The sequence below is a fragment of the Hyla sarda genome, chromosome 4 (assembly GCF_029499605.1).
Source record: "Hyla sarda isolate aHylSar1 chromosome 4, aHylSar1.hap1, whole genome shotgun sequence".
Classification (NCBI taxonomy): Eukaryota; Metazoa; Chordata; class Amphibia; order Anura; family Hylidae; genus Hyla; species Hyla sarda.
The window spans coordinates 320078315-320103311 of record NC_079192.1 but is presented as its reverse complement, the minus strand read 5'-3'; the positions used below and the strand labels follow the sequence as shown (position 1 = coordinate 320103311).

Below are 24997 nucleotides of genomic sequence, written 5' to 3'. Positions count from 1 at the left end.
TTACTGACGTGATACAGTGCTGGGACATTGTGGCGGAAAAATTACTGCATGCAGTAACGGCAGGTTTTCCCCGATATAGTGACGGAACTTGTGACGGAAGTTCCTAAACAGAACTATTTCATTGTGTGAAAGAGGCCTAAGATGAAAATAATATTTATATTTTTCTGGTTTTAATTTGCAAAACAATATTGATGTTTTACTAATACACTGCATCTTTCCATAGATGTGTTGCTCATTTCCTATTTGACTTTTTATGTTAGTCTGTCAACTCACTGGTTGCTTTGGCTGCTGTGATCACCGTGGTAACACAAATCACTACCTTGTTAAATAGGTGAAGGGACCAGTTAGCTTGACATTGCACAAAGAGTGAAACCTAAGCCTGTTCTTGTAAATAAGAAACTACCGTAATCTAAAACTTCTTACCCCAGTTTGTTAACTGTAGTATTAAAATAAATAAGTAAATATAAATCACTTAACCATAAAATGTATCATCATGTCGCAGTTATACAGCATAGGCTGTAGTGCTGTATACTAAGAGTTAAATGGGTCTTCCAGTGAGAGCAACTGGAAGGGGTCTTAGAAGTTGGACCCACCGTGATCAGACATTTATCCCCAGGCCCAAAGCACCCATTGACTACAGTGGAAGCTTCAGCAGATGCCCCATGGAAAAAAAAGTAACATGGGGTAGCTGCTCAATGTGAATTGCAACAACAGAATAACAGTTCTTAGGGTGAGTTCACACCACGTTTATCACATACGGGGACTGGATCCGGCTGGGAGATGGGAAAATTGGGACCTCTCATATCCCAGCCGGACCCAGCCTGCATCTCATTCATTTGAATGAGCCGACCGGAGTCAGATTGGGACTCCGGTTGGCAAATTTTTGCTACATATCCTGTTTTGTATACCACAGTTTAGGTCCGGTCAGAAAACCGGATATGGGGCAAAAATGAGCCGACCGGAGTCACTATCTGACTCCGGTCGGCTAATTTAAAGCAGTGAGATGCAGGCTGGGTCTGGCTGGGACATGGGAGCGTCCAGTTTTCCCATCTCTCAGCTGGATCCGGTCCCCGTATGTGATAAACGTGGTGTGAACCCAGCCTTAGACTGTTTCCCAGTAAACAGACAATATTAAGTACACACTGTGGTACTCAAGCAGGCAGGCACTTTTTGTGAAAACTCTATTAACTCCACAAGTTGGAGCATAACTATATAAGACTTAAAGTGGTACGCCAGTGGAAAACATTATTTTTTTATTAACTGGTGCCAAAAAGTTAAACCAATTTGTAAATTACTTCTATTTAAAAATGTTAACTCTTCCACTACTTATCAGCTGCTGTATGCTCCACAGCAAGTTCTTTTCTTTTTGAATTTCTTTTCTGTTTGACCACAGTGCTCACTGCTGACACCTCTATCCATGTCAGGAACTGTCCAGAGTAGGAGCAAATCCCCATAGCAAACCTATCCTGCTCTGGACAGTTCCTGAGACAGACAGAGGTGTGTCAGCAGAGAGCATTGTGGTCAGGCAGAAACCCCTTTAAGAGTACCCCTTTAAGGACACAATGATGACACCAATTAGGTATTGTTCCTTCTTCCATACTGTTCCACACTGCACCTACTTCCATACTGACTTCTTAGAGGCTTTATGGCCTAGGGTTTACTTCTCACATTTTGTTTTTTGCCATGTGTTTGTGGTCAATTCTTTTTTTTTTTTTTTCTTTTTTCCTTAAACTAACCCACTTTAAAAATGAGAATTTTTTCATGTACCAATCATCTTACCTGGAGATGACAATTTCGAAAGCCAACTTGTCCAATGTTGTTGTAATAGATTAATTCCATCAGGGAAAAGCTTATTAGGCTCAACTCCAAGGAAACACAAGGTTTTAGGCTTCTAGCATACCTGTCATATCCCACAAAAAATGTTGCGCAGTACCAAATCCTTACCATGTACATCTAATTGTAATGCCTCTATCACCTATATTTATTGTAAATACCTCTACTCATTAGCTCACAGTGTTAGAAATACTCTTAGGGATAGGGGGAGTGTCCTTTTCTTGTGATGTGGGAGGTGATTGGTGTGTCCGCTCATGCAGCCTTGTCCATTAGTCATCTCTTGTCCACGACTCATGGACAAGCCTGAGGCTGCTGCAGGACTGGTTAGTGTCCCAGTAGGCATAGGGACCCCTAGCAATTTTCAGGAGCAGTTTTATTTATTAAATATATGGAAAAAAAATGTAAGCAATTATTATATTACAAAAGGTCTTCAGTTTTCATCAGTAACAACATATAAAACTTTTTTGGATCTGACATTGTCCATTTCAGCCCAAAAGCCCCACAACAGTATGGATAATGAAAAGACTGCAGCACTCCAAAAGCAGAAAAAGATGATAAAGCCTTTATTCCCTGAACACTGCCTATTCTGCCTATTCTTTCATCTGCAGTGGAACAAAAAAGAAAAGAGAAGTACGGAGGAATTTCTGAGCATAATCTTGCAGTAATATTTAGCTCGGAAATTCTGCTGCAGTAGAGTCACATTGATTTCAGTGGTAATCTGCTGCACTGTGCATATTACACTGGTATACCTGACACCTTTCTGCCACATAGGTGGATTCCTCAGGGGTTATCTAGGCAGGCACAAAGTAAACAAGGGGGTGTAATTGATAGCAAAGGGCCAAGATGCATACAAGTTCAGTAGGTAAAGTCCATCTCCAAATACAATAACAAAAAGCAGATATGACAGTAATAACCCACTGATACCATGACCACAAGGTAATGGCAAGTCAAACAGTTATATCACAGTGAAACCTTAGCGGTAAAATTGAAAAGTGTCCACGCAGGATAGTCCGGATGGTGGATAAGAAGCCCCAAACAAGTTTCAAAGATATTCAAGCTGTCCTGAAGGCTCAGGGAGCATCAGTGTCAACGCAAACTGTCGACATTTAAATGAAATGAAACTCTATGGCAGGAGACCCAGGAGGATCCCACTACTGACACAGACACATAAAAAGGCAAGACTACATTTTACCAAAATGAACTTGAGTAAGCCAAAATCATTCTGGGAAAACGTCTTGTGGACAGATGAGACCAAGAGAGCTTTTTGGTAAAGCACATCATTCTACTGTTTACCAAAAACAGAATGAGGCCTACAAAGAAAAGAACACAGTACCTACAGTGAAATATGGTGGAGGTTCAATAATGTTTTGGGGTTGTTTTGCTTCCTCTGAGGATTACCAACAGATTTTGGGTCACACTGTGCAGCACAGTGTCAGAAAGCTGGTTTGCGTCCGAGATCTTAGGTCTTCCAGCAGGACAATGACCCCAAACATATGTCAAAAAGCACCCAAAAATGGATGACAACAAAGCACCTGAGAGTTCTGAAGTGGCCAGCAAAGAGTCCAGATCTAAATCCTATTAAACACCTGTGGAGAGATCTTAAAATTGCTGTTGGGAAAAGGCCTCCTTCCAATAAGAGAGACCTGGATCAGTTTGCAAAGGAATAGGGGTCCAACATTCCGGATGAGAGGTGTAAGAAGCTTATTGATGGTTATAGGAAGCCACGGATTTCAGTTATTTTTTCCAAAGGTTGTGCAACCAAATATTAAGTTAAGGGTGCCAATAATTTTGTGCAGCCCATTTTAGGAGTTTGGTGTGACATTATGTCCAATTTGCTTTTTTTTTCTCCCTTTTTTGGTTTAGTTCCAATACACACAAAGGGAAGAAATATTGTGTATAGCAAAACATGTGTTACTGCAATCCTTTTCTGTGAGAAATACTTAATTTTCTTGAAAAATGTCAGGGGTGTCAACATATACAGCCAGGACTGTATATCAGAGAATAGTTTTAGCAACCAAATACATAAAATACAAAACATAAAGGCTACTGTCCATAACCCCTTTAGAGGTATGAAATGCCCTGGCTGTCTGTTCCTAGTGATCTTATCAGACTAGCTTCCTCTAATAACATACAGGTGCTGTAACTCTTCTTGGTCTCTGCGACCGTCTTGATCTAATTGGGGATTAATACAGCAAATGATGTGATATTAGAAGATGTGCCACCTACTGAGAGCCTGTTCTTATATGTACCTGCAGCTCTTGTAAAATGTCTAATCTTCTGCGGCTCAACATAACCTATGTGTGTGCGCTCGATATTCCTTGAAAGCTAAGCAGTTTTCATTTTCTAGGAAAGGAAATTAACTTTCAACCTCTCCATAAAAGTAATAATTCACCTTCTGCATTTGTATAGAAAGAGGATAAGAGTTCTAGATGTGTCATAAGAGTCCAGAAACACATGAGAAATTAAATGCAAAGGAAATCAAATGTCAACAATTATAATATATATTTTTTTCCATTTGGACTTCTACCTTGTATTCTACTCCCATAAGGAACATATTACACACGGATGATTTATGTATTTGTCTTTTAAAGAGAACATGTCCTCAGATATTACTATATATAACGTGTGGCACCACTTTTATATATAGTAACATTTTCTTCCTCACTATCTCCTGGAGAAGTTTCTGCCACCAGGGATGGTAAGGATATGATGATGTTTAGAAGTGTCCCCTTCCAGCCCTGTAAGTAGTCCCCTGGGCTTGGAGCTATACTCACCTAGTCTCGCTGCTTTGGCTGTAATCACAGGAATGTCACCCGGGGATGGCGAGGAAGAAGAATTTACCATATATAATGCACTGAAATGAATACCTTTTGTACTTTCTTTAGCAAATGTTTATTTAAACTTCTAGGTGCCACTGCAGAAAGTATTAGATCTCTGTAGACATGATCGGGATTGCATTATACAGTGGTATTTATTTATTTATTTAGATTTTTTGTTTAAAGGGGCAAACTGGTTGGGGGAAAAAAAAAGTCCTTCCTGCTTCCCAGACCCTGTTTTATTTTTTTATTTTTTTTTATTTTTTAACCTCCCAAGTATCAGCTGATCTGTTTTCTGGTACCTGGTTTTGGTGCACAAGATATTTCTGTTGCCATTGATTGGTTAAGGGAATTTCATGTATGTTATGGCCAAGCACCAGGAACTAGAGATCAGTCTTTGTAAATAGTGAACTACCTTTACAATTTTACCTTCTAAACTGAATGTAAAATAATAACATGGGTATCCTAATGCATTGAACTTATACACTTATAGAAAAAAATAATACATATAAGTTTTTAGCACGTTGTGGACTATCCTGCTTTGAGAATCACTAAAATTGAGATCTGATCCAGTGTGAGAAAATTGATCCCAGCTCCTGCAAGGACATGAGACCTGGTCAAATATAATCCTTATTATACATTCACTAGCCACTTTAAAAGACACACTTTGACTGTACCAGGTTGGACCTATTTTGCTTTCTAAACTTCCTTTGTTTTTTGTGGCCTGCTTTCTACAATGTGCTGGTCCATTTGGATACAATGACATCACACAGTGGCTGCAGATTTGTCATCTGCACATCATCATTTGAATCTCCCATTCCACCACATCTCAAATGTGCTCTATTTGATTGAGATCTGGTGACGTTGGAGGACAAAGGAGTACAGTGAACCCATTGTCATACCATTAAACCACCGCCAGCACCCTGAACTGTTGGTATGAGAAAGAATGGATCCATGTTGCTTATTCCAATTTCTGACCCTACTGTCTAAATGTTGCAGCTGGAATCGAGACTTATCAGACCAGGCAGCGTTCTACCAGTTTCCATTGTCTAATTTTGGTGAACCTGTGCAACTTGTAGCTTCTATATCCTGTTTTAAGTTGACATTTGTGGAACCAGGTGCTCTCTTCTGCTGCTGTAGCCCATCTACTTTGATGTGTTTGCATTCAGAGATGGTATTCTTCACTTGCTTGTAACAAATGGTTATTTTAGTTTCTGTTGCTTTTCTGTCCATTTTCCTCTGACATAAACTAGGCATTTGAGTCCACACAACTGCCACTCACTGGATATTTTTCTCTTTTTGGGTCCATTCTTTGTAAACCCTAAATGAAAATCCCAGTAGATCATCAGTTTCTAAAATACTCAGTCTGGCACTAATAACCATGCAATGTTAAAAGCATTTTTCACATTTTGATGCTTTGACCATGTCTGCATGCCTAAGTGCATTTAGTTACTGCTATGTAAATTGCAATTTTTGTTAACAAGCTATTTGAACAGGTGTGCCTATTAAAGTGACCAGTCAGTGTATATGTACTGGCTAGGTTTAAAATGTTTTCTGAGATAAATAAAAAAAAGAAACAAACAAGGGACAGCCTGCTATAGGGGTGTAAAAAAAAAAAAAATTAAATAAAATAAAAAATTAAAATACAGCATACTCATCTTGCAGAGTCTAGCAACAGCACTCAGTCGCTTCTTTCTGCCTCTGTCCCCTGATGACCCTGTGAACTTCACTGCAGCCAGTCAGTTCACAGCATCATCAGGGGACAGAGGCAGATTTGAGTTGTCATCAGAAGAGACAGGACAATGTAGAAGAAAACAGAGGCAACCAGCACTGACCTCAGCAAGGTGAGTGTGCTGTATTTTATGTTTTACATTCCTACTAGGTCAGTTGTTTATCTTGAAGAACCCTTTGTGCATGTAATGTAGCCCTATTTCTTGACAGAGGCAAAGATATTACATGCTGGGACAAGCATTTTATTTCTAGTTATTCAAAGAAAGAGGAAATTAATACAAATAAAAAAAAAAACCACAAAAACATTATTTATTTTTTTAAGCTTACTATTCTTTTAAACAAACTGTGATGCCTCCTGAAAGTAATCCCATCTCTTCCCTCTTTTTAGTTAGTGTCATCTTTAGTTTACTTCTTAGATTGGGGCTGCTTTTTATGATATAGCTGAGTGTCTAGTAGTTTGACCATACCCTTTGTACTGTCTGCGCCTTCTCCTCAATATCTCGTATCTGGCTGTAAAATAGCTGGCTGCATCATGAGCCCCCTTCTCTGCCTTGTTCCTACTTTGGTTACCAAAAACAGCTAAGTATTACTTCCTCTCCAGAATGGTAAATTGGCAAATTACCTATTACTCCCACAAGTGTAAAACTTAGCACCAGAGATGGCAGGGCCAATTTTATGTTGCCTTATTTCAGATCCACCATCACACCAATAAGAGACTGTGGTTCGTTGAGTTGAGTAGTACATGGAGTTGTTATCTTATAATACAGATTAAAAAGCATTCTAGGAAAACCCTTTTATCAATACAATGGACGTTCACTCTACTAAAAAGTTTGGCACCATGAGAACAGCCCTGTCAGGCAGAATCTCTGGTCGAATGAGAATCCTTTATACTGCCTGGCTGTTCAGGACAGCATCACAGAACTGCATATATTCCTTATTTGTAGTTCTCAACTTTGCCGCCCAATTACACAATGTGTAATTTGTTTTTTGCATCTTGAAATGGATGCAGAACTGCTTGCTGTGACAGCTTTTGTATGTTCTGTAAAAAAAAAAAAAAATAATAAAACCTTTAGCCTTAGATGTGCTTGGTAATGTTACATAACAAGATCTTAGAGGATCAGCTTTAGTCCAGATAAACACTGGGTTTTCTAAATGTGGTTGGTGCATTTATCCAGCTGATGGAAAAATGCAGCAAGATGTGGCCTGGAATATTACGGTGCCAGTTTATGTAGTGATTTAATTTGTGTTGCTATGGATTTCAGGCCTTTGTTATTTCCTCTTGAATAATTTGAATGCTCTGTGCTTAACAGTTTATGTTTGCCTTCACAACCTATACTCACAGAACACTAACCACTCTGTGAACAACCAAGTGCGAGATAAAGAGAACGTTGTATAACAAAAGGTTAATCCTGTATACAGATAAAAACTTAAAGGGGTTATTTAGAAATTTAAAGCAATACTTTCAAACAGTAACCAACCCCTCAAGACTAGTATCAGTTGCCTGATACATAGATGAAAAATTTATAATAGTAAATACAGTAGCTGGATCATGCTTCAAATATAGGACACAATTTTATTAAAATATATAAAATATCAATTGTTGCAACTTGACCTTCTGGCACAGGGCCCTTGTGCCGAGGAAAATAGATATATTTGCTTAAACATACAATTAGAATAAACACCGATATTTAGCATTAATAAAAAATTAGAAATAAATAAAATTGGTGTCACTTTCGATAATCCGGCAACTGAAATGCATTAAAGTCCCGTAAATAATAAGGGATCCTGATATATTAAAAGTGATGGGTAGGTTATAGTTACCAGCCTGGTATAAGTCCCACTGTGTCGTCACCTGATGATAAATAGTGAGGTCCGCGTGTCGTCACCTGATGATAAATAGTGAGGTCCGCAAGTCTCGGGTGGTGAAAGACGTTGGCATGGGTCACCGCGGCGGTCTGCCTGCCACAGACCAGTTTGTATAGAAGCCGCTCCCAGGATCTCTCGCTGTAGTTGGAGTTTAGCGATGAAGGAGTGCAGACCTCGTAATATGTCATGTCGTGCCTACTGATTAAAGGGCCGTGTTCTACTTATAAGAGCCCTGAAACGCGTCTAGGTGTACGACTACATCACCGATATTCAATACCCACCTTTTTTTGAAGGATTGACTCCGGGTAAAACCAGCAATATCATCTAAGTTGAATCATTCAGGCAGCATTGCCAAGCACCTGAGACGTCACACGACATCAGGATATTACGAGGTTTGCACTCCTTCACCGCTAAACTCCAACTACAGCGAGAGATCCCGGGAGTGGCTTCCATACAAAGTGCTCTGTGGCAGGCAGACTGCCGCGGTGACGCATGCCAGCGTCTTTCACCACCCGAGACTTGCGGACCTCACTATTTATCATCAGGTTACAACACAGTGGGACTTATACCAGGCTGGTAACTATAACCTACCCATCACTTTTAATATATCAGGATCCCTTATTATTTAAGGGACTTTAATGCATCAGTTGCCGGATTATCGAAAGTGACACCAATTTTATTTATTTCTAATTTTTTATTAATGCTTAATATCGGTGTTTATTCTAATTGTATGTTTAAGCAAATATATCTCTTTTCCTCGGCACAAGGGCCCTGTGCCAGGAGGTCAAGTTCCAACAATTGATATTTTATATATTTTAATAAAATTGTATCCTATATTTGAAGCATGATCCAGCTATTTACTATTAATATTTTTCATCCATGTATCAGGCAACTGATACTAGTCTTGAGGGGTTGGATACTGTTTGAAAGATTTGTAAATTACTTCTATTAAAAAATCTTAATCCTTTCAGTACTTATAAGCTTCTGAAGTTGAGTTGTTCTTTTCTGTCTAAGTGCTCTCTGATGACACGTGTCTCGGGAACCACCCAGTTTAGAAGCAAATCCCCATAGCAAACCTCTTCTAAACTGGGCGGTTCCCGAGACACGTGTCATCAGAGAGCACTTAGACAGAAAAGAACAACTCAACTTCAGAAGCTCATAAGTACTGAAAGGATTAAGATTTTTTTAATACAAGTAATTTACAAATCTGTTTAACTTTCTGGAGCCAATTGATATCTAAAAAAAGTTTTTTTCCTGGATAACCCCTTTAACCTTTATTCAGTGTCTTAAAAAACAAACAAAATTGCATGTGAGGATAAAATTAAGCAACTCCAATACGAAATGGCAGGTTATTTGTATCTGCTCATACAAAAAACAATCTACAGTCGGAATTATGTGGAAAAGACTTATAAAGAGCCTCAATGTCAATTCTTGCTAACCATGTTCCCTCATCCAATGTAATCCCTACTTGTCTACAAAGCACATACATTCAATCCCCCTAGTATATGAGGCTAAGGATTTTAGGAGATGCTCTTTACCAATGAAACAATTGAATGCACCTTGAGGGGTGTTACCATTTTGTGAATCTTGGGAAGTACATATAAGGTGGCCTTAAAACTTTGTATAGGTATTAGAAACTCTTTTTCATCCCCATTGACTAGTTGCACCATGTGAGCCTTCTCGACAATAACTTTTAGGTCCCAAAGTACTGCTACTGCTATGTGTGGACTGCTACTGCTATGTGTGGACTTAACCCAACTGTTGGCAACAGGTGTAATGAAATAATGCCAAACTCATAGATAGGTACTGTACCGAATCTGAGCACTTCTTCTTCCCCCCCCCCCCCCCCCCCCCCGATTATCATGCCACATTAGCAACAAGATGAATATCTCCTGAACGGCTGCACCGACTTTAAGCCGGTATTAACTGTTAGAAACAGGGTCACCGACACAATCAATCTGTATACGGTATTTAGGTTAGTGCGGGTTGCAATGCTGTCAGTTTCCCTTTAACAACCACGAATGTATATTTACGTCCGTGGCCGTCTCCCAGGAGCTGAGCGCGCTTTGTACCTGCTGAGATCCGGTTGCTATCAGTAACCAGGACCTGCGGCTAATACCGGACATCGCCGATCGGGCTGATGTCCGTTATTAACCCTTTAGACACTGCGATCAATGTTTATTGCAGCGTCTAAACTGGGAGAAAATACTGCCGATTAGCTCAGCGGAACTGTTTGGGACCACTGTGGTGAAATCACGGCATCCCGAACAGCTGAGAGGACAGTGAGAGGCACCTTACCTTGATTCTCGCTGTCCAGTCGCCACTCCATTGCTCCAAGCCTGAGAGTAATCGAGCTCCAGGCTGGAGTAATCAAGTACAGATTACACTGATTACACTGATCAATGCTATGGTATGGCATAGCATTGTTCAGTGTATGCAATCAAAGGATTGCATGTAATAATCCCCTATGGGAGCTAAAAAAAAAAGTTTACAAAAAAAAGGTGAATAAATGTGATTTAACCCCTTCCTGAATAAAAGTTTGAATCACCCCCCTTTTCCTATTTAAAAAAAAAATTATGACTAAGTATGACTAAGGCTGTGAACTAGCAGCCGAAACGTGTCACCTTGTCATTACCTGTACCTTATTCTGTGCAATAAATCCTCGTAATTTCACCGATACAAGCACTGAACCATCTTGTTTGTTTCTTTATTACCTAGAAGTTGTCTACTCTGGTCCGGACATTTTTATGTCCAAACTATAAAAATATAATGTTAATTAAATCGCACGGTCAATGGCGTACACGTAAAAAAATTCCAAAGTCCAAAATTGTGTATTTTTGGTCACTTTGTAAACCTTAAAAAATGTCCCATCAAAACAATCATGGTACCAATAAAAACTTCAGATCTCAGTGCAAACAATGAGCCCTCATACCGGCCTGTATACGGAAAAATAAAAAAGTTATTGGGGTAAGAATATGACAATTTTAAACATACTAATTTTGGTGCATTTAGTTCTAATTTTTTTTAAGTAGTAAACAAAAAACAAAAAAAAACACTATATAAATTGGGTATCATTGTAAACGTATGGACCTATAGAATAAATATATGGTGTCAATTTTACCATAAGTGTACTGTGTAAAACTGGGGTTTTGCCTAGGGTGGCAAAAATCCTTGCACCAGCCCTGCATGCGCTCTATGCAAAGAGCAGAGTGCTCATGCGTCCAGTGACTCCACCTCACAACGATGTAGAGTCACAGACCATGAATATATAAATTCACCTGGCCGGGCCCCACCTCACTGAATTAAGCAAAGGATCTTCTGGGAGATATATCTCAGGACCTACTGAACATATTTCTGTAAATGACCCCTCCTTGGACTCCTGTTCACCCTGTGTATTGGGTTTAGTGTGGATGAACAGGCTGACAGTTTACCTTTTTAAGTTTACTAGAGTACAATTAGGGTAGGGTGCAATTTTGTTGAGTCTTAGGGTGGGTTTACATCAGAGAAACGGAAAAGAATATGAAGGTTACAGAGAAAAATGGTCATGCAGTAATTTTTTTATGTCATAGATCACGGATATTCTAATGTATATTAGTAACTTATATTAGTAACTTCTGTTAAAGGAAAACTGTCAGCAAGTTCACCCACACTAAACCCAATACACTGGGTTATAGTGTGGGTGAAGGGGAGTCCATACAGGGGTCACTTACATTTTTTTGCTGGGTTGCCGACGAGCTTTCGTCCATTAAAGTCCCGTAATTCACCCCCTTGAGATGCGCTCTGCAGGCGTGTCCCCCGCCGGCAGTCATACTTTGGGTCCTGGAGGAAGGTGCATAAGCCCACCCCCCTAATTCACAAATGCATTTTCTTTATCTCCACATCACCCACGTCCTAGTGACGTGGAGTCACACGCCCCCTGAGCGCTGCGCTCTGTATGCAGAGCGCATGCAATGAAGATTTTACGCAGCTGTCACGTCCTGATGATGTGAGATCTGTGCATCTCTGGAGAGCGCTCTGCACAGTGTTACTGTACATGCTCTGGGCCCTCGCTACAGAAGGCGGGAGTAGCAAGGGCCCGGCACATGCGCAGTTGCACTGCGCAGAGCGCTCTCCGGGGGGGCACAGCTCTCACGTCATCAGGACATGACAGCTGCGTAAAATCTTCAGCGTTGCGCTCGGGGCGTGTGACTCCATGTCACTAGGATGTGGGTGATGTGGAGTTAAAGAAAATGCATATGCGAATTAAGGGGGCGGGCTTATGCGCCTTCCTCCGGGACCCAAAGTATGACTGCTGGCGGGGACACGCCTGCAGAGCGCATCTAAAGGGGGTGAATTACGGGACTTTACCAGACGAAAACTCGGCGGCAACCCAACAAAAGTGTGGGTGAACTTGCTGATAGTTTTCCTTTTAACATCCGTTATTTTAATCAGTTCTTCTAAGAAAAAAAAACTGGTGAAAAAATTACGGACATTAACGGAGATAAACAGATGTTTTGACGGCTATTAACAGTCCTTTATTTTTTTATGCAAGTTTTACAAAATATTTTACTTCCTTTAACATCAGTTTCATATCTGTTATGACCTCCGTTATGTGTCGATAACGAACATCTCATAATAAATTTGAACAACGCTGATGTGAACATAGCCATAACTGTAGATAGGGTTTACCATTTGTTGTCAGTAAACAGTTACCTGTGTATTTAAATATCTATAGTTCTATATTTCTAGTTTTCAATTATGTTCTTTTTAGATCCCAAGATCACTACAGAGGATGATACTGAAATCTCTACAGAGTGGGAGATCAAGACCATCACAAGTGCTCTAAAGACTTATTTGAGGTATTTTGGAGCCGTTTTAGAACAAAATAGGCTTGGTAGCTGGTAATTGCGTGTATCGCACTTAACTAGTATTCCACTGTTATCACTACTGTTCCTCATAAAGAGTAATGTGATAAAACAAAAGTGTCAGTAATGTAGATTTTTGACAGCTTCATAAGCATAACACAGAAGTAAATGACTTCTAGCTGCCAGCTACAACGTTAAAAACAATTACAGATGTAGCAAGCCTTATCTTGCTCCCCGAAGCATTAGAATATCCTGACATAACACATTGCTCCGTCAGGTTAACACACTCAAGATAACCATTGCTACATTTGTATCTCCAAATTGAAAGTAATTCAGTTATTGTGTTCCAGAAAACAGTTTTAAAATCCTACAGGCAGCATTGAAATACATTGTATAAAAGAATGTGCACTGTTGAAACTATTAGTCCTTTCTTCCCAACCACACCAACTTGTACTTTTTTCATGTTTTTACTCAAAATACCAAAATGGGCCTCAGCAAGAGAACTGATTTGTCTATTTAATGCTAACTATTTAATGCATATCTACAAATATAGATTGGTATTGTGCAGTAAATTATATAGGTTCAGAAGTTATATGTTGTGGGTTACAGGTGATACATGTCATCTACGTTTTTATATTGCAGGATGCTTCCAGGCCCCCTAATGACATACCAGTTTCAGAGAAGCTTCATCAAAGCTGCTAGTAAGTTTTCGACCCAAAAAGAAAAATGATGTACTTTATTATTTTTTATTATTATTATGATTATATTTTTTTTAAAGGTTTGTTATATTGCCAAATGTATTTTTGTGAAAAAACTTCACTCATGGATAGAGGATAAGAATGAAATTGTGGAGGGTCCACAATTTGTAATTTTTAGAACAGCACCCTGACATTGTTTTGAATGAATTGCCAGGTCAACTCCATTCAAAATACGAGTTGGTGGTGATGGGTTGGTACTGACTGTAATATTATCCTTTCAACATCTAATCTTATATATTTTTTAACTTATTTTAAGAGCTAGAAAGCCAGGATACCCGAATAAAAGAAATCCATTGCCTCATCCACCGGTTGCCAGAGAAGAATCGACAGATGTTAAACATGTTGATGAAGCACTTGTCAAAGTAAGTTGATTTGTAGAAGGTTACTTGGTTCTAAAACTCTTTTGCATCTTTAAAAGCGAGTGCTAAAGCTACAGAACTCCTGATAAGAGTGCCCCACCCTTAGGAGATACATTTCAGGGTGACATTTTTTGGTTCTCGTTGGCTTAACTTTGGGCGATAGGCCTTTTAAAAAAAAAATAAGAAGCGGAAAAATTATTGTTGACTTTTTTTTTATGTGTGTTAGGAGAATTACTTACATTGGTCAACTATATCTGAGAAATGCGACATACTTTTATGTGGCAAGAAGGACTAGGGCAGGAGTGTTGGGAGCATGAATGATTGATGCTATTTATGGGATATTATACATTATTATGTAGGGTTGGGCAGATAAATGAATTTACCATTACATGGGCTCCCTTATACATGTTGGCTGGTAAACATTTACAGCGTTATTTTCTGTAGGTGTGTCTGGCACTGATCTACACATTGGTTTACAGAAGTTAAGCACTGTGTGGGTAAATTATGCATATGTTTTCCAAAATTTTCTGCAACCTCTTAATGCTTCACATATTATTTCATAAACTGCTCTATAATTGGTTGCTGTGAGCAACAAAGAACTTTTCTCATAAACCTGCTCAATGTCCGATGCCTACTGGCTGCACATGCATGCGTGGGTTTGTCAGATATGGTAAAGAAACTAAAAATGATACCTAGAAAAAGAAAAGTCACTAAAGGTTTTTACAGAGGTCTACATTAATAAAGATGTTGCCCTAAAGTTGAAGTGTTTGTCCAGTGGTGTCTTGATTGATAATACACCTGATTCACACAACGGAAATTCTGCATGAGTTTTCCGTGCAGGATTCCGCCTAAATTTATTGCCTATTAACTTTAATGAGATTCTGCAATGTCATTCACACAGCAGAATTTCCACTGCGGAATGATTTGATGTGGAAATTCTGATTTCTGCAGTCCGGAAAAATCTAAGCCTTATATTTTTCTGGACTTTGGTTGCAGAATTTCATTGAAGTCAATGGGGCTTGATTTCTGCTGAATTCGCATGGAATCCACACAAGCTTTGTTCTATTTACAAAGTCTGTCTCTTTACTGAGTTGCAGAATTTGTGCGGAAGTTTCCAATTCAGCAAATGTAAAAAAAAAAAAAAAAACTGCTTAATTATGCAGAAAATCAATGGGGATTCCGTCATATGAACAGGGCCTAAGACTATCATCATTTCGAGAAGACTTTATTTTGCACGGGATCTACAAAAGATCTGTATCAGCAGTTAAAAGAAATGGACACAAGAATGGCAAGTTTCAATTGCTGTTATCACAACTACAAGCAGGCTGTGTTCCATGGGATAGAATGCCCAAAAACCAAACAATAAGCCTTTACTAATGGAGGTAATGAAGAAAGGGCTCTAGTGGGGATGCAAACGTGTTATGGACTGTGAAGAATTGAGGCCGGATATTGTTTTTAGATGGAAAACCAGTTTTGGCTTGACAGTGATGGGCAGCAGTTGTTTTGCTGTACCGTACCTCTGACACTGTAAGTAACATTAAGGCATTTTATCCAGTACTCCAAACAATAACTCTCTTAGATGAAATCACAATTTCTGTAAACTTTGGACCTGGAAAGTGGCCTGGGAATATGTATGATCTCAGTCCAATAGTCAACTTTTATGTAATTTTAGAGTTCACAAAATGCCAAAACTGGGTCATCAACAATACAAAAATGATAGAGACCATGTGGAGTTGTGCCATGAAATCTTCCCTCAAGGTTTAAACAATCTTGATAGCTCCATGTCATGTCAAACCTTATTGAGGTGGTGTTAAAAGGGTTGCACTTTGTTTTTGTTTTTTGAGAGCCAACATTGCAGGGTTTAGAAGGCCATATTCAGGCAGTGTAGCATTAAAACAAGAATTGTAAGCTAAATGTTCTTAGTCTCTCAGTCGTGTAACAATGAGAAAGCAATTGGCCCTCATTTTCTATTTCCAGCCCGACATGTTTTGTCGGGTTGTGCGGCAGAAATTCTGTCTGCGCCAGATGTAACAAAAATTTGAAAAAAGGGAACAGGTCTGAAGATTTTGCGAATGCATTGTTTGCCTCACCATACATGTTTACACCAGTGTAACTTGTTTGGCAGCCACTGCTGTAATACAGTGTATTCCTTTGTAAAGAGCATTTAAATTTAGAAAATTTAGAAAAGGTTGTAGCAGTAGCAGCTGGTTCTTGCAGCTAAATATTTTCTATTATTTTCTTTGCTACAAATGAATAGTACGGTGAACATTTTATTAGAAAATATGACTGGTTTAAATGCTTAGGATAATGAGTTAAAGCGTACCCGTAATATCCAACAAAAAACTTTTATTTTAATATATCACTCTGTACCTAATCCTGACCATGTACATCTAATTTTTTTTGTCTAGCACCTTTATTTATTTTTTTATTACACATTTAATTTAGCTCACTAGTCTGAATCCCTCCCAAAGGGTGTGGCCTCTTTGTGCAGGTCTCCGCCCCCTCCCTCAGTATGCGGTCTGCTCACATCTCCCCTAGCATTAGCAAAACTACAACTCCCAGCTTGTCCTCACTGACAGTAGCGGGACAATAGCTGACAGCTGCGCTCACAGCTGTCAATCAACCAATTGTGTCCATGACATAGGTGATGACGCATGGACACAGCAGGACTAGTATGTGTCCAAGTAGGCAGGGGGGGCAGTTGTTTGACTGACTGGCTTTTTCAGTATGAAATACTGACATTTTTCTAATAAAAACAATTGCAAAACCTATTGGTTTAGCATGCTTTACAACATATCAAAAGATTTTGTATCTGTCAGTGCCCATTTAAAGAGATTACTGACTACCAGCTGAACAGTGTGAACGGGTAATGTTAAATGGCATATTGTATATCATACACCAAGACATCAACACAGAAACTAATAAAAATCTAGACAAAAAGGGTCCACTTTGGATAATACCCTTATACAATATTCTTTGAGATAGAAAATATTACCATAAATAGCTGTTTTGTCAAACCACCTGTGATAAATTTTAGTTGCAGTAAAGTGTAGGCAGTTTAGGAATTGTACTAGATTTGCAATATTTCCACATTTATAGCTCTTTCTTTCAGTACAAATACCGCGGTCCCACTGTTTTACCTTCTGTGGCATATTGCTGTACCAGTTTTGCAGTCCCCATGTTATGGTTTGTCTAAAGAAAAAGTTACTCTAACTTTTTGCAACTATCTCTTTTAGGGTAAATCAGGCATTTATTAAAGTTTTCATAAACAGCCGAGTAGTACAAAAAACACAGAATAGATAATAGGCTGAAATAGTAGAATCATATGGGTTAATCCCAGTTATCAGTCATGTTTCACAGTCTCATTGAACAAAGCAAGCGTATAGAGAAGTACAGGTAATGTGAATTTAGACAAATGTCTTTTAGTGCAATATATACTTAAAGGGACTGTTGATTATTTAAACAAAAATCAGAAAGGATGAATCGGAGAATGGTACCCCCATGTGTAGTCTGTATATGCAAAATAGAACTTAGAAACTGCAAAGAAATGGGATTTAAACCCCTAAATGACAATGGACGTAAATGTACGTCATGGTGCCATGGTACTTAACGCACCATGACGTACATTTACGCTCCACCATGACTGTGAGCACCTTACCGGTGTTCGTGTCATGCACGGCAGGTAGGCAGAAACCCGCCGGTAATGGTGGAGATCCGCGATTGCGCGGATGTCTGCCATTAACCCCTTAGATGATCTGCGTGATCAATACAGATCACCGCAGTGCGGTACTTTAAGTGCATGATCGGATCGCCCGTAGTTCTGACGCGGGGATCTGATGATCCGTCTGTCTAGCAGGGTCTTCTGCTCTGGTCTGACATTGAGCAGACCAGAGCAGAAGACAGGTGATAACACTGATCAGTGCATAGCACTGAACAGTATTAGCAATCAAATGATTGCTATAAATAGTCCCCTATTGGGACTATTAAAGTGTAAAAAAAAGAAAAAAAAAAAGTTTAAAAAATTTGAAAAATCCCCTCCCCCAATAAAAACTTAAATCATCCGTTAAATAATTAATAAACAGATTTGATATCACCGTATGCGTAAAAGTCTGAACTATCAAAATATATTGTTAATTATCCCGTACGGTGAAAGGTGTAAACGTAAAAAAAATTTTAAATGGCCAAAAATGCTACATTTTTGTCACATTTTATTCCAAATAAAATTTATTAAAAATGTATAAAAGTAAAACCTAAGCAAAAGTGGTACCGATAAAAACTACAGATCACGGCGCAAAAAACGAGCCCTCATACAGCCCCGTATGCGGAAAAATGAGGAAGTTATAGGTAGTCAAATTAGGGCAATTTCAAACATACTAATTTTGTTAAAATAGATTTTTTTGTACGCGGTACAATTATAGAAAAGCATATAACATGGGTATTATTTTAATTGTATTGACCCACAGAATAAAGAAAACATATCATTTTTACCATAATGTGTACAGCGTGAAAACAAAACCTTTCAAAATTTGCTAAATTGTGGGTTTCTTTTCAATTTTGACACATAAATAATATTTTTTGGGTTGTGCCGTACATTTTATGGTAAAAAAAAGTGATGTCATTACAAAGTAAAATTGGTGACTCAAAAAACAAGCCCTCATATGGGTCTGTGAATGGAAATATAAAAGAGTTATGATTTTTAGAAGGCGAGGAGGAAAAAAGGAAAATGCTAAAATATAATTGGGCTGGTCCTTTAAGGCCAAAATGGGCCTTGTCCTTAAGGGGTTAAGAGAGATTAGAAATAGATTTATTCGAGAGAGGCTAATTACAATAGCCGGACACCCACATTTTCAGACGGAGGAAAACCGGAGTACCATTATCATTTCTTCAGTATATTCTCTACAACCATATCTGACTAAGAACAGTGGTAGTTAGGCAGCCATGTATGAAGGCAAGGTACATAGTTAGATAGCTGGGTATGTAAGTAGTTAGGCATCCAGGTATAAAGTGAGTTTCCCCCCCCATTCCCCATAGGTGTAGGCAGTTACCCCCCCTTTCCCCAAAGGTGTAGGCAGTTACCCCCCCCCTTCCCCATAGGTATAGGCAGAGTTACCCCCTTTCCTCCCCTCTCCCTATAGGTATAGGTAGAGTTACCCCACCCCCTCTTCCCCATGGATATAGGCAGTTACCCCCCCCCCTTTTCCTCATAGATATAGGCAGAGTTCCCTAATAGTCAGTTACCCTCCTTTCCCTATAGGCAGAGTCACCCCACTTTCCCTATAGGTATATGCAGAGTAATAATAATAAAAAAAGATGCTCACCTGATGTCACACACAGCGATCTCCTCAGCAGCAGGGGCCCGTGTCTTCTGCCCTCCACGGTACAGGCACCGATGAGTGACGTCATCGGCGCCTGTGCTGCATGGGGGCAGAGGTCACGTCTCCTCTGTGTAAGCTGCAGAGGTGGCTCACACAGTATGCCTATAGGGAAAGGATGGTAACTCTGTATCTCCTGTATGTACGTATGGGACGAGTGTCCTGGATCCTCAGTAGCGGCGGCAAACCCTTAACCCGGCCGGGCTGGGTCTACTTCCTGCGGGCATAGAGCGGGGTCGGTCACGGAGCATACAGGGGTACTGCCTGTACCCCCCTGATGGTGGCCCTGATCTCAGTTTTAAATCACATTAGCTTCTTTTATATTTGACCACCTGTGAAATGTAGGTTCATGTCCAGTTGTTACTTTTGGACTTCTTTTGTAGAATCTCATTAGTTTCTTTTGTTTTTGAGCCAGTGCTTAAAAGAAGTGTCACTCTGCTATAGAAATCGAGTTGTCTGCCTTAGCCTTTAACAAAGTCTTTCTTTGCCTCTTCAAGCTGTAAAAATAAAGGCTAAACATAAAATAAAGCACATCTGGCCGCTAATCCTTTTGTGATCTGTAGGGGTCCTGTTTTCACAAATTTGCTAAATTTGTTTTTGTTTTTATTTTATGCAACTGTTCATTACTGCTAATATTAGGTTTTCTCATATTTCTCATACTCCTTCTTATGATTCGATATATCTGGTAGGTCTTAAGAGTACTGCAGCCATAGACACTTTTCCACTATCCGTGATTGCTGGGACCCCCTGCGATCTCCCATACGGGGACCTGACATTACTCACTGAGTTCGGCCATGGCGTCATGCTGCAGCCAGCACTCCTCCTGCACAGGAAAGCTGCGGCAAAGGAGATCGCGGGGGTCCCAGCGTTCAGACTCAATGCAATCAGACACTTATAACTGTCCGTGGCTGCAGATCTTCTTTAAAAGCTTAGGCCTTTTCTCACACAAATCAAATATAGTCACATTATTAGGACGCTATTATGGTAACATTGATACCTCCCACAGCTATACAAAACTAAGGTCAGCATAAACATGTCATGTGAAGCCAGTCTTCTAGAAACCTATCTAGTTTAGTTCTGTAGCACTAAGGGTCTTAGTACTGCTGCATTGAGTGAGCACTATTAAGGGACTATATTACATTTCAAGACTATTAGAGAGAAATAGTTCTTAAAGGAAGTGGTAGCCAAGGCTCCTCTCAAATTCCAGAATTGTTTGGAAGCAAACTGTACAGTGGGAAATGCACTTCTGGTACTGTTATGTCATATCTGCAAATTTGTAATTTCTGTAAAACGTATACAGATATTGAAGGGCTTATCCAGGGATAAAGAAACTGAGCTAATTTCTTTTAAAAAAAACGTACCACCCTGTCCTCAGGTTGTTTATGGTATCCATTCATTTCAATGGAACTGAGCAGCAATACCATCAAAGCCTGAGTACAGAGGTGGGGTTTTTGGAAGAAATTAGCTCTGCTTGTATCCCTGGATAACTCCTTCAAACAAATTACATTTCCTGATTAAATGATTGTAGTAAAAGGGGCACCAAGTGGACATGTTAACTGAAGACTAGCATTTTAGTTAGGTGCCTAGTTTTAGCTGGAGTTTGTTAACATACATTTCTACAAATTTATCAAGAGGTGCATGCCTCTTGTCAACTATGCCACCTATAAGCTGGTGCACATTTAGCTACAAAGTACACCAAATTCTGAATTACATTATAGAAAATGTCTTACCCCTTTACATCAACCCCTGTCTACATTCTGTAAAATTGTCTTGCATGAAAAAAAAACTGAGAAATAATTGTTGTGCAATAATCTTCAACATTTGTAAGTTTTCTGGCATACAGCCCTCTGAAAACCTTCTTTACTGCCAGGTGAAAGGGGACTGCTAGTTTGACAGTACACTGCAATATTTACAGCATTGCAGTTGACCCATACAGAAAAATAAGAAATTATGGCTCTTGGGAGGAGAAGAGGATAACACCAGGAAAAAATAAAAATAAAAATCGATCGCTAAGAGGCTAAGCAGAGTGTAGCATTACACTTTTTTATTTATATATATATATATATATATATATATATATATATATATATATATATATATATAGCAAACAAAAATGTAGAGCAGCGCCCAAGTAGATAGTAGATGGTGCAGGCAGCGATGAAAAAATCCTAGGTCAAGGTAGGTTACACATCCAAGAAGAGGCTGCAGCACTCAAGGTTATGAGTGTAAAAAAAGGTGTTTATTCCATATCAATACAAAAAGTGCAACGTTTCTGCTGCCAATGCAGCCTTTTTCAAGCAACAAACAGTGATCACATGGGTGCTATATATATGTAAATGTACAAACAAATCAATAAAGAAACTAATCAAACAATTAAGAGGTATATACCATGTAAGGTGCAATAAGATATAGGGTAAAAACTACCGCTATAATGATAAAGTGCATAGTGGACCATGTATGTTAAAAACACAATGAAACTTTACAAAGGCCACAGTTTACAGACAAAAATGTCATAATACAGTAATTGCATCATTAAATTCAAACATGTGTTACATAATTAATGACAATACGGGAGGCGAGATGGTTCAGTTGCACTCACCCTATATATTATATTCGAATCATGAATCCAGTGTAACCAGCGATGCAGCATGGGCGTCCGCGCGCGCGGCCACGTGACACGCCAAGTCACATGATAATCCTCCACCGTGTCACGTGTCCGCGCGCACTTCCGGTCATGCGCACCGACATGTAAACAATGAACGGCCACATTGGAACAATTGCGCGTGTGCGCATGTCCAACAATGTGACTCTAAGTGCGGTTCGCAACGGCCACAAAAAAGATCAGAATAGAGTCTAAGAAGTACCAAGTATAAGAAAAATTAGAATAAGATAAGTCCAACATAAAAAATAAAAAAGTATATGGAGTAATAAGGTAAAGTATAAGTGAAATAGAGAAAAATGAATAAGTAAAATAAAAATAAGCTGAATGGATAATTAATACAAAGAGAATAAGGAAAATTAAATGTGAAGGTAGAATAAAAGAAAATAAAGCTAAATAAATAAAAATTAATAAGGATTGATAGAAAAATATATATATAAAGAAATATATATAAAAAATAAAAAAATAAAAAAATGTAAAAAAATAAAAAATAATAAATGAGAATAATAATAATTAAATGAAATAAAATAAAATAAAATAAAAATGTTATAAAATAAATAGAAGTGGACAAAGATGCACATTGCTGTCTGTAAACCAGGCATGTATATCAATCACTCAGGGCCAAAATGTTTTTTTATGTATAGTAGTACCTCTGTGCCTATTATAGGGCCACCCAGGAAGGTGGTGTATCCTCACCCAGGTGAGCCCTACCGCAGGAGACGTGAAGGCGTAATTAAACGTCATCTCGCCAACTATGGAAGGCCAAATCATGAGGTTGGGTCACCCCCTTTAAAGGCCACTGCATCCATACAGACATCCGTACTTTATCAGACTGGTGCTCAATGTGTCCAAAAGAAATTAGATAAAATAAAATAAAATGAAATAAAATGAAAAAGAATAAATGAAAAAAAATTTGAAAAAAATGAAAAAAATTTTAGGAAAAAATTAAAAAAATAAATGAAAAAAATAAAGATATAAGAAATAAAAAATAATAATAATAAAAATAATAGAAGTAATAAAAAAGATAAGAAAATGAGTCAAAGAGGAAGAATAAATCATTTATTGAAAGAAAGAGTCACCATAATAATAGCATAGTAGGGTTGAATATAGGTCACACTGAACTAAATAATAATGTCTCAAGATAACATGGTATATACCTCTTAATTGTTTGATTAGTTTCTTTATTGATTTGTTTGTACATTTACATATATATAGCACCCATGTGATCACTGTTTGTTGCTTGAAAAAGGCTGCATTGGCAGCAGAAACGTTGCACTTTTTGTATTGATATGGAATAAACACCTTTTTTTACACTCATAACCTTGAGTGCTGCAGCCTCTTCTTGGATATATATATATATATATATATATATATAAATCAACTGGCTCTATAAAGTTAAACCGATTTGTAAATTACTTCTATTAAAAAATCTTAATCCTTTCAGTACTTATGAGCTGCTGAAATTTAGTTTTTCTTTTCTGTCTTAGTGCTTTCTGATGACACCTGTCTCAGGAACTGTCCAGAGTAGAAGCAAATCCCCATAGCAAACCTCTTCTACTCTGTGCAGTTCCCAAGACAAGCAGAGATGTCGGCAGAGAGTACTGTTGCCAGACAGAAAAGAACAACTCAACTTCAGCAGCTCATAATTATTGGAAGGTTTAAGATTTTTTAATAGAAGTAAGTTACAAAGTTTTTTTCCTTTAATTCTTGAGAGCAGATCTTGGGTGCTGTGGATATTTATTCATATACACAGCTCTACTTGAGAGAAAAGTAGATTTACCTAATTGGCATAGTGCAATAGCTTTAGTGCCCCACAGTATGTGTAAATAAACTGTTGCATTCACTATGTTCTGCCTTAGAGGGGTACATGGGTGGAAAACTATTTTTTTCTAATAAACTGCTGCCAGAAAGTTAGACAGATTTTTAAATCACGTCTATTTCAAAATCCTAATCCTTCTAGTACTTATCAGCTGCTGTATACTACAGAGGAAGTTCTTTTCTTTTTTAATTTCTTTTCTGTCTGACCACAGTGCTCGCTGCTGACACCTTTGTCCATGTCAGGAACTGTCCATAGCAGGATAGGTTTGTTATGGGGATTTGTTTCTGCTCTGGACAGTTCCTGACATGGACAGAGATGTCAGCAGAGAGCACTGTGGTCAGAAAATAAATGTAAAAGAAAAGAGCTTCCTCAGCTTATCAGCAGCTGATAAGTACTGGAAGGGTTAATATTTTTTAAATAGAAGTAATTTACAAATCTGTTTAACTTTCTGGCACCAGTTGATTTAAAAAAAAAAACGGTTTACCACTTTAAGTGTTATCTTTTTTACAAAATAAATTTATTACTGAGTTACATAGTATATTTTGACATTATATTTTTCAATGTTTGCTAATACTGGCACTTTCAAATACACAGACTTGAAAGGATTGGTAAATAGACAATGGTTTTACTGTGAGAAGACATTACTGTGAGATTCCTATGTTGTTGCTTACCGTAGGTTTCAAGAAAAAAAATTGGTTTCTCAACTTTTTTTCGGGTTCTCCTTTTAAATAAAAATGTGAGTCCTCATAGTTTTTAACATCTACAGGTTTTACCTTGAAGATCTAATTATAGCGATATATGGAAAGCATTATACTACGGGAAGGCTTATTGTATTTGCAATACTGATTCCTTTCAAAACTCATCTGTAAATGTATGCTGAACTTTTACTCTCTATAATCCTGTATTTGTAATAAAGCAGCATTTGCTATGGTAACGCATA

General features: G+C 38.4%; 1 protein-coding gene across 5 annotated transcripts in view; it reads left to right on the top strand.

Annotated features, from left to right (window-relative positions):
* Window positions 1–24997, top strand: part of ARHGAP26 (Rho GTPase activating protein 26) — a 412307-nt gene that overhangs the window by 205001 nt on the left and 182309 nt on the right. For all 5 annotated transcript variants that reach the window (XM_056574910.1, XM_056574908.1, XM_056574907.1 and 2 more), the window contains 3 exons: window positions 12997–13084; window positions 13733–13791; window positions 14105–14210. In XM_056574910.1, coding sequence (XP_056430885.1) covers window positions 12997–13084; window positions 13733–13791; window positions 14105–14210 — 253 coding nt within the window. The remainder of the gene's footprint in view (window positions 1–12996; window positions 13085–13732; window positions 13792–14104; window positions 14211–24997) is intronic.